This window comes from Nicotiana tomentosiformis, chromosome 5 (genome assembly GCF_000390325.3).
Source record: "Nicotiana tomentosiformis chromosome 5, ASM39032v3, whole genome shotgun sequence".
In the NCBI taxonomy this organism is placed as follows: domain Eukaryota; kingdom Viridiplantae; phylum Streptophyta; class Magnoliopsida; order Solanales; family Solanaceae; genus Nicotiana; species Nicotiana tomentosiformis.
In genome coordinates, this window is record NC_090816.1 from 64,847,338 (window position 1) to 64,858,028 (window position 10,691).

Genomic DNA, 10,691 nt, shown 5'->3' on the forward strand with positions numbered 1-10,691 from the left:
TCCTTCCTCTTGATCCTTAAATCGAACGAACACTTCACAGAGTGAGGAGGAAAGTCGAAGCTAGAACTAGAATTGAAAGACACTTGGACATCGTAGTTCAACCACAGCCAATAGAGATGGCAGGTAATGAAGAGCATCCGGTGATAGAAGTTGCAAGGCCCAATCTTGCTAATATGACTCAGGCTATTGTGAAGCCTGATATCACGAGTCACTTTGAACTCAAATAGTACATAGTACAACTGATTCAGTCCATAGGGCAGTATGTGGGTCTATCTCATAAAGATCCGCAGAGGCACATTCAGAACTTCCTGGAAATTACGGACACTTACAATTATCTGAACGCTTCTAAGGATTATGTCAGGTTGACATTGTTTCCCTTTTCACTACTCGGGGAAGCTAAGGAATGGTTGCAAAAGGAGCCCGCAAACTCAATCAACACTTGGGATGATCTAGCAAGGAAATTATTAATCAAGTTTTTTCCCACTAAGAAGACAAAGTCGCTGAGGAGCCAGATTCTTGGGTTTCAAGAACGAGATGGTGAGACTCTTTGTCAAGCTTGGGAAAGATACAAGAAACTACTCAGAGACTGCCCACATTATTGTCGGACTGATGAGGTATGGGGTCACACTTTCATTGATGGGTTGGACGAGGCATCAAAGATGAACCTTAACTCAGCATGTGGGGGTAGTTGCATGGAAAGGCCGTATAGTGAGATCCAGATCCTGCTAAATGATTTCACTACTAATGATAATAATTGGCAAGGAGATAGGGAACCATGAAGAGCACTTAAACAAAGGCAACTGGTGTGATTGAGCTTGATGATTTCAAATGAGGGCAGATATAGCGAAATTAAAAAATCAAATGAATAAAATGACAATGCACCAAGTACAATAGATGTAGCATGTGCAACAAATGTCTACTTGCTGCGAATTATGTGGTGAAGGTCATATAAGTGACATATGCCCTGTGAATCCTGAATCTATCTACTATGTGGGGCAACAAGCTAGAGGGCCGATGAATCAAAATGCTCAATATGGTAACACATACAATCCGAACTGGATGAATCATCCTAACTTCTCTTGGGGTGGAAATCAGAATAACAAGCCTTACAATCAGCCACCAAAACCCCCCACATCAAGCAAAAGAGAGTTTGACTGACATCATGAAAAAGCTCTTGCTAGACAATCAGAAAGTTATGGCTGAGAATCAACAATTGCACAAAGAGTTCTGAAATCTAGAGAGGCAGTTTGGGCAAATGGCTAACAATCAGAATACTAGACCTGTTCGAGCTCTCCCAAGTGATACAGAGAAAAATACTCAAGTCAATGCAGTGACGTTGACAAATGGGAGAGAGTTGGTAGAAGTGCCTAAGAAGAAAAAGGAGCAGTCTGGGCTCGAAGAAGAAAGAGTGTCAAAACCTGTAGAGGTAGATGAGAGAAACAAAATAGAGTATGAGCACATATCAGAGAGGGTGCCACCCCTCTTTCCTCAAAGATTGAGAAAGAAGAATGATGACCACATATTTCACAAATTCCTAGATATGCTGAAGTAGATACATTTGAACATCCCTTTAGTGGACATGCTCCGTGAGGTCCCAAAATATGAAAAATATATTAAGGATATAGTGGCAAACAAAAGGAGGTTAACTGAGTTCGAGACCGTCGCACTTACTGTGGAGTGCACTTCCAGGATTCAACAAAAGCTTCCACAAAACCTTAAGGATCCGACTAGTTTTACCATCCCCATGAGGATTGGTGAAATTGATGTGGGTACAGCCTTTTGTGATTTGGGTGCAAGTATCAATCTGATGCCGTTGTCATTATTCCAACAATTGGGCTTAAGAGCTCCGAGACCCACCACGATGATGCTACCGTTAGCTGATAGATCTTATGTTTATCCTGAGGGGGTAATTGAGGACGTCTTACTGCAAATCGGGAAGTTTATTTTCCCTGCAGATTTTATCATCCTGGACTACGTGCTGATGAGTTAATTCCTAACATCTTGGGGTGACCTCTTTTTGCCACTAGAGATGCAATTATCAAAGTCTGAGAAGGTAAGATGATCCTTAGGATGGACAATGAAGAAGCAGTCTTCAATATATATCGAGCTATTCAGTTGCCTCGTCATTACGAGGACCTAGCCATGATTACTGTGGTGGAGATAAATGAACTAGCCGTAGAGCCAAGTGCGTTTAAAGAAGATGCACTAGAAAAGACATTGATGTTGTTCAATCACTTGGAACTTGAAGAAGCGGTTTAGGAGATGTTGCAAATTCTGGATGCATCTTGCGAATACATAAGACAATTTTAATCCCTTACCATCTCATCTTCATTATGCATATCTGGGAAGTTCTAACACTTTACCTGTGATAGTTTCTTCTCATTTGTTGAATTACAGGAAGAAAAGCTCTTAAGGGTGCTGAGGGAGCACAAGCATGCCATTGGTTGGACAATGTCTGACATAAAGGGTATTAGACCTACATTCAGCATGCACAAAATACTCATAAAGGAGGGACACAAGCCTAGTTTGGAACATCAACGCCACCTAAATCCAATCATGAAAGAGGTGGTAAGAAAAAAAGTGATTAAGTGGCTCGATAAAGGTATAATATTTCCTATATCCGACAGTAAGTGGGTAAGCCATGTTTAATGTGTACCTAAAAAGGGGGGAGGGTATGACTATTGTAGTGAATGAACAAAATGAATTAATCCCAACTAGGACGGTGACTGGTTGGCAAATATGCATAGATTATAGGAAGTTGAATAATGCTACACGTAAAGATCACTTCCTTCTCCCCTTCATTGATCAAATGCTTGACAGGTTAGCCGGGCAGGAATACTATTGTTTCCTTGATGGCTATTCGGGGTATAATCAGATTGCTATTGCCCCGTAAGATCAAGAAAAGACCAATTTTACATGCCTTTATGGCACGTATGCATTTAAGAGAATGCCGTTCGGGTTGTGTAATGCACCTGCGACTTTTCAAAGTTATATGATGGCTATTTTCACCGATATGATGGAACGGTTTGTGGAGGTCTTTATGAATGATTTTTCTGTGTTTGGTCCTTCATTAGATGAATGCTTGACTAATGTTGCTGAAGTGCTTGCTAGGTGCGGGGAGACTAATTTGGTACTAAATTGGTAAAAGTGCATTTTATGGTACGTGAAGGTATAGTGCTGGGGCACAAAGTGTCCAAAGATGGACTGGAAGTTGACAAGGCTAAGGTGGAAGCAATTGAAAAGTTTCCACCACCGATTTCAGTGAAAGGAGTTAGGAGTTTTCTGGGACATGTAGGTTTTTATCGCCGATTTATAAAGGATTTCTCAAATATTTCCTCTCTTTTGTGCATGTAGTTAGAGAAGGATGTGTCGTTCAAGTTTGACGATGCTTGTATTAAAGCATTCGAGGAGCTGAAAAAGAAGTTAGTGAGTGCACCAATCATAGTGGCTCCTGACTGGAAAGATCCATTTGAGCTGATGTATGACGCTAGTGATGGTGCAATTGGGGCTGTATTGGGCCAGAGGAGGAGCAACATATTCCACTCCATTTACTATGCAAGCAAGACTCTCACTCCTACTCAAATAAATTATACTGTGATAGAAAAGGAGTTGCTTGTTGTAGTGTGGGCATTCGATAAATTTTGGGCCTAATTGGTTGGCACCAAAGTCATCGTCTACACAGACCATGCAACCATCAGGTATTTCTTTGAAAAGAAAGATGCTAAACGAAGGCTAATCTGTTGGGTTTTACTCTTGCAGGAATTTGACTTGGAGATCCGAGACCGATAAGGAACAGAGAATCAAGTGGCTGATCACTTGTCAAGGTTAGAAACTCAGAATCATGTAGCCGACGGAGATGTCATCAAGGAAACATTCCCAAATGAGAAATTGTTGGCCATTACTGCTGGGGAGGTGCCATGGTATGCAGATTTTGTAAACTATCTAGCAAGGGGAGAAATGCCGCCTGATGTTGAATCTCATGCTAAAAAGAAGTTCTTGCGAGATATGAGATCATATGTGTGGGATGAGTCATTTCTGTTCAATTCTTGTTTTGATCAGTTAATGAGAAGATGTGTGCCAGAATCTGAAATAAATGCTATCTTATATGACTGTCATTCGTCGCCTTTTGGTGGTCATCATGCGAGTGAAAAAACGGCAGCCAAGGTGTTGCAATCGGGTTTGTATTGGCCTAGGTTGTTTAAAGATGCCCATGAGTTCGTGAGGAGGTGTGATAGGTGCCAGAGAACGGGATAAATTACGAAAATGCATGAGATGCCATTGCATGGTATTATGGAGGTTGAAATTTTTGATGTGTGGGGAATTGATTTTATGGGTCTGTTTCCCTCGTCTAGTGGGTGTAAGTACATTTTGGTGGCCGTTGTTTATGTGTCGAAGTGGGTGGAGTCCATTGCTCTTCCTACCAATGATGCCTAGGTTATGGTCAACTTTGTGAAAAAGCATATCTTTACAAGGTTCGGCACCCCGAGAGTGATGATAAGTGATGGGGGGCCCATTTCTGTAACAAGCTAATGGACAATGTCTTAGCGAAATATGGAGTCAAACATAAGGTTGCAACCACTTACCATCCTCAGACTAGTGGACAAGTTGAAGTGTAAAATAGAGAGATAAAGAAGATCCTGGAGAAGACGGTTAGCGCAAGTAGGAAAGATTGGGCTGCAAATCTTGATGATGCTCTATGATGGATCTCATTCGACAGGTTTGTTGGGGGATTTAAGTCGAAAGAAGAAAGACAAAAAGATTTTCTTTTGTTAGGCAGTGTAATAATTCCCTCTTGGTTTTTCTTTGTGCCGCAGTTCTTTTCCAAGGGTTTTGTTTGAACCAGGTGTAGTTAGTTGTATTTTTTTTAAGGAGTAGGACCCATTGTGTTGTGATTGGAATTGAAGCAATATCTCTTGACTTTATTATGCCTTGAGAATAGTGAGTACTTTGGTTGTGACACTTAGGCTTAGTTTTTGACTCTTGTATAAGAACCTTAAATTGTATGATCTTAACTTTGCTTAACTGCTTTGACTAGAGTGTCTTGACGAGTCCAATCCTGAGTGAGTTATGTGCCATGTGTGTGTGAGGTTTGTGTTTCATTCTATGGATTGCATTTGATGTATAGAACTTGCCACGTGTATTTGCAACGAGAAATAGTAGTTTTGTTCAGTCTTGGAAGTGATATAGGCATTTCATTGTTGAGCCACACACACACATATATATATATATATATATATATATATATATATATATATATATATATATATATATATATATATATATATATATATATATATATATATATATATATATATATATATATATATATTTTACCCGCCTATGTCATGCCCCGAACCTGGGGGCGAGAACGGCACCCGGTGCCTCACTTAACATAGCATACCAACTTGTGATTGGGGGACTCTGGACATACAATGTCATACTTTGGCCATGGGGCCACATTCCAAGACAATTTGCGAAGCAAAATATAAAACAGAACAGAAACTAGCTTTAACTAAACATCAATATAAAGATGGGCTAACAAGGACGTCATAACTATTACATCTGACAAACCAACAAAATATACATACAAAGCCTACAAGCCCAACATGCTGCACTAACTGACAGGATATGTCTACAAGCCTCTACTGATGGATGTACAGTGATTGGAAAAGGGCCCCGACCTACCCATAACTTATATACACAAAACCCTAGACCCGGTAACTCTGAAAGACATGGAGCTTACCGATCAGGCTGAACTCGGGCAACACCTATTGAGGAGGTCTACCCGTCTGTCTATCTGAACCTGCACACATGAAATGCAGCGTCGCCAGAAAAGGGACGTCGGTACAAAATAATGTACCGAGTATGTAAGGCAATAAAATAACTGAAAGCTGAAACTGAACTAATAATATAATGCATGAAAGTAACTGGGAGTCAAAGATGATATGGAGATATACTTACCTGTTGATACTGACTCAGCTCCTTCAATATAGTAAGTAAAATAAATGTCCGGCCCTATAAGGCTTGGTACGTGTAACTCCTCGGCCGTTTTAGGCTCGCTCATAGGTGCTCGACCATACTAGGCTGTGTATCTCGACCATCCTGGGCTCGCTCATAGGTTGCCCAATAGGGGCCTGCCCATCGATTATAGCTCAATGGTGGTGAAAATACTATATATATATATATATATATATATATATATATATATATATATGGACCCTCTGCTCTCTTGACTGGTAGAAGACAATACTTAACTTTATAGAAAGTCCCGATAAGGGAGAATACTGTAACTTAAGAGACTAGGCCAATGTAAATAAATTCAGGAATATGAAATTCTCTTTATGTCTCGTTATCAAACACATGTAGTTACTGGATCATGCCAAAATGAAGGAAAGGTTTAGCCTTAACATACCTTATCACAATCTTCCCAATCACCAAGTTGAACTAGCCTCTTCGCACCTTAATCTACAACAACGATAATAATACTATCATTAAGTTACGAAGGGTACAACTACCGTACAACGAACGACAAGCTTATTTTGTATTAAAACGGGCAGCATCTCTCCTATAATACTTACTTCCTCCAAATTCAAGATAACACCAAAAACACAAGAACACAACAATATCAACATAGATACATTATTTTCCAACCTTATATACACCACAAAATACTATAAAACAGCCCAACACACCCCAATCTCTTCATACACAAAACGACCATCGTAGTAGTGTCAAACAATCCGAAAATGTTATGGCGAATGACCATCCCACCACCCTGAATTTATGTGGTGTTTATCCACATACTTCCTCCTCAAAAATGCCACAAAACAGTAGTAAAACATGCAGCCCAATGGTAACACAAAATAGTCCACAAAATAGTCCGCTACAAGTGAATAACTTGAACTCACAGCTTCCGATCACCATCCTGTGAGTTCTTACAAATATAGAACGACTTACCATGCATTTACAGTAGAAAAAAATGGATGAAAGAGAGAAGTAAAATGACCTTATTTTTTGGATAACTCAGCTCCTATCTTGGTTCTTCAAACTCTAGGTTTTACCTCCAATTAGAACTTGAAAGGGAGAGAAAATCAACTAGGGTTTGTGGGCAATTTTTGGGAGGCTTTTTGCAGAGCCTATGCCTGATTATTATAACCTATTATCAGTCTAATATATGAAGGAAATAGGCCTTTAAAAATGCCTCTTTGGACTATCCGAACTGGCCCATTTTCGGACTCTCATTTAAGCAAGTAGGTGACACACCTACTTGTCACCTAGCAGCTTGTGCAGTCTCGCAAAAACGCATATATCTCTCTACTCCAATGTCATATTGACAAACGGTTTAATGGGTTAGAAAATAGACTCATAGATATTCAAATTAATGGGTGGAACACCCCGTAACGCTAAGTATATTGGGATAAAATCGCAGTTATATCTGACCCAAATTTCAGTAAAACTTATGAACGTAACTTGTGATGACTTTCATCGACTTTTGTTCCACAACTTGCTTGACTTCAAAACATAATACACGACTATCATACGACTAACATTACTCATAACATAACCTCCTTATCATGTTAAGCACCCTAGTCTCACCCCAAAACTACATGTTATAACATTCCCAACTTGTCAACTTTCGACTAAACATTATTTGCTTCAATAATTGTAACCTCCGAGGTAATATGATTAACTTACTTTATATATTTTCAAAGATGATCTCATTTTTGGTCCTTCGTTATTTTGCTTACGATGCACTTTTACGTACGAAAATATAGGGTGTAACATCATTCCCCCCCTTGGGAACATTCGTCCTCGAATGTTTACTCTTAGAAACTTTGGAAACTTTTGCCAGAGTCTCTTCCATACACTAGACTAAAACCAACTTGCACGCAGCCAGAAAACATACTATGCATGCCACACATGGACAATGTCTATAAATAGCAACACTTGCCTCACACAGCCATAAATCATAATTACTGAAAGTTAAAAAAAAAGAGCTTACCTGATGACCTACTAGCCTGAATAGAGCTGTGTTGTAGCATCCCATCTCGAGCCATATCTTCAGTTTGAAATAAGTGGGGGTATTTAGACTTCGTTTCTTCCTCCGCTTCCCACGTCATCTCTTCCACGTTCTTGCTTCTCCATAAAACTTTCACGGAGGCTACCTCCTTATTTCGTAGCTTGCGGATTTGTTAGTCTAGGATAGAAATTGGAACTTCCTCGTATGAAAAGTCATCCGTAATCTGTACATCATCAGTGGGCACCACTCGGGTAGGATCGCCAATGCACTTCCGTAGCATAGATACATGAAAAACCGAATGGACAGACTCCAATTCTAAGGGTAATTCTAACTCATAAGCTACTTGGCCCATTCTCTGAATAATCCTATAAGGCCCTATATACCGTGGTCTAAGCTTGCCTTTCTTGCCAAACCTCATCACGCCCTTCATAGGTGATACCTTTAAGAATACCCAGTCATTAATCCCAAACTCTAATTCTCATCGCCGCTCGTCAGAATATGACTTCTGACGACTCTGAGCTGTCAACAGCCACTCCCGGATAAGCTTTACTTTCTCTTCGGCTTGCTGAACTAAGTCTGGCCCATGTAACCCAGATTCTCCAACATCAAACCACCCTATAGGAGATCAGCACTTACGCCCATACAAAGCCTCGTACGGAGCCATCTGGATACTGGAATGGTAACTGTTATTATATGCAAACTCGATAAGAGGTAGATGTTCATTCCAACTTCTTTTAAAATCCAACACACATGCTCGCAACATATTCTTAAGCATCTGAATTGTGCGCTCGGCTTGTCCATCAGTCTATGGATGAAAAGTTGTGCTAAGATTCACCTGAGTCCCTAGAACTCTCTGAAATGACCTCCAGAAATATGCTATAAACTTGGCCCCACTGTCAGATATAATAGATACTAGTACTCCGTGTAGCGGCACTATCAAATTAATATTTAAGTTCGCATAATCTTCAGCTGTATATGTAGATCTAACTGGTAGGAAATGGTCTGCTTTCGTGAGCCTATCGACTATCACCCATATAGAATCGAACTTACAATGATAACGAGGTAAACCTGTGATGAAGTCCATGTTTATCGCCTCCCATTTCCACGTCGGGATCTCTATAGTCTGCATTAGCCCTCCAGGCTTCTGGTGCTCTACCTTCACTTGCTGGCAACTAGGACACTGGGCGACAAACTCAGCAATGTTCTTCTTCATATCATTCCACCAGTACACATCCTTAATGTCATGATACATCTTGGTCGACCCAGGATGAATGGAGTACCACGAATAATGTGCCTCTGAAATAATCCTATCTCGTATCCCTGCTACATATGGCACACACAGACGACCCCTATATCTGAGAACCCCATCTCCCTTGAGCTCTAACAACTTCTTCTTCTGCTGTGGAACTTGCTCTCTCAACTCGACTAACTCTGGGTCCTCGTACTGCCTTACCTTGACTTCAGCTATGGGAGATAATTTTGCCGTGTTTTGGAGTACAACTCCACCATCGTCAGAATCTACTAACCGAACCACCAAACAAGCCAATTAATGAATCCCTTTAGCTAATTTTCTCTTCTCAGCCTCTACATGTGCTAAGCTACCCATAGATCGGCGACTTAAGGCATCTACTACAATATTAGTTTTCCCTGGATGGTAGAGAATCTTAACATCATAATCTTTCAATAACTCTAGCCATCGCCTCTGTCACAAATTCAACCCTTTTTTGCTTGAAGATATATTGCAGGCTTTTATGATCTGTAAATACATCAACATGAACACCATATAAATAATGCCGCCATATCTTAAGTGCATCGACAACTGCAGCTAACTCGAAGTCATGGGTCGGATAATTCCTCTCGTTCTTCCTCAACTGCCTTGAAGCATACAAAATTACCTTCCCATATTGCATTAGGACACATCCTAACCCAACACATGAGGCATCACAATACACGACATAACCCTCTGGACCATCTGGAAGTGTTAGAACTGGTGCTGAGGTCAACTTGTTCTTAAGCTCTTGGAAACTCTGTTCGCAAGCCTCCGTCTGCTGAAACTTAGCTGTTATCTGAGTCAGCTTCGTCAATGGAGCCGATAGGGAAGAAAAACCCTCTACGAACCTCCGATAGTAGCTTACTAAGCCTAGAAAGCTACGAACATCTGTTGGAGTGGTAGGTCTAGGATAGGATTTCACGGCCTCAATCTTCTGAGTGTCTACCTTTATACCTTCATCGGATACAATATGCCCAAAGAATGCTACAGATTAAACCAGAACTCACATTTAGAAAACTTAGCATACAACTTACGATCACAGAGGGTTTGGAGTACCGCTCACAGGTGGTACGCAAGCTCATCCATTGAACGTGAATAAACTAGAATATCATCAATAAATACTATCACGAACAGATCTAAAAATGGTTGGAATAGGCTATTCATCATGTCCATAAATACGGCGGGTGCATTCGTCAAGCCGAAGGACATGACAAGGAACTCGAAGTGGCCATATTAGGTTCTGAAGGCTGTATTCGGAATATCTTTCTCTCAAACTCTAACCTGGTGGTGTCCCGACCTCAAATCTATCTTTGAAAAGAATCTAGCCCCTGCAACTGATCAAACAAGTCATCGATCCTTGGAAGTGGATACTTATTCTTAATAGTTACCTTGTTCAACTGC

General features: G+C 40.5%; 1 protein-coding gene across 1 annotated transcript; it reads left to right on the plus strand.

Annotated features, from left to right (window-relative positions):
- Nucleotides 1-1,579: 1,579 nt before the first annotated feature.
- LOC104117300 (uncharacterized) lies at nucleotides 1,580-1,990 on the plus strand. Its single transcript, XM_009628337.2, has one exon. It carries the CDS (start codon nucleotides 1,580-1,582, stop codon nucleotides 1,988-1,990), a length of 411 nt encoding a protein of 136 aa, XP_009626632.2.
- The last annotated feature ends 8,701 nt before the right edge of the window (nucleotides 1,991-10,691 follow it).

Bases quoted from the DNA above. Each gene is read 5' to 3' on its own strand.
- LOC104117300 (XM_009628337.2), top strand. From the start codon at position 1,580: ATGCTCCGTGAGGTCCCAAAATATGAAAAATATATTAAGGATATAGTG.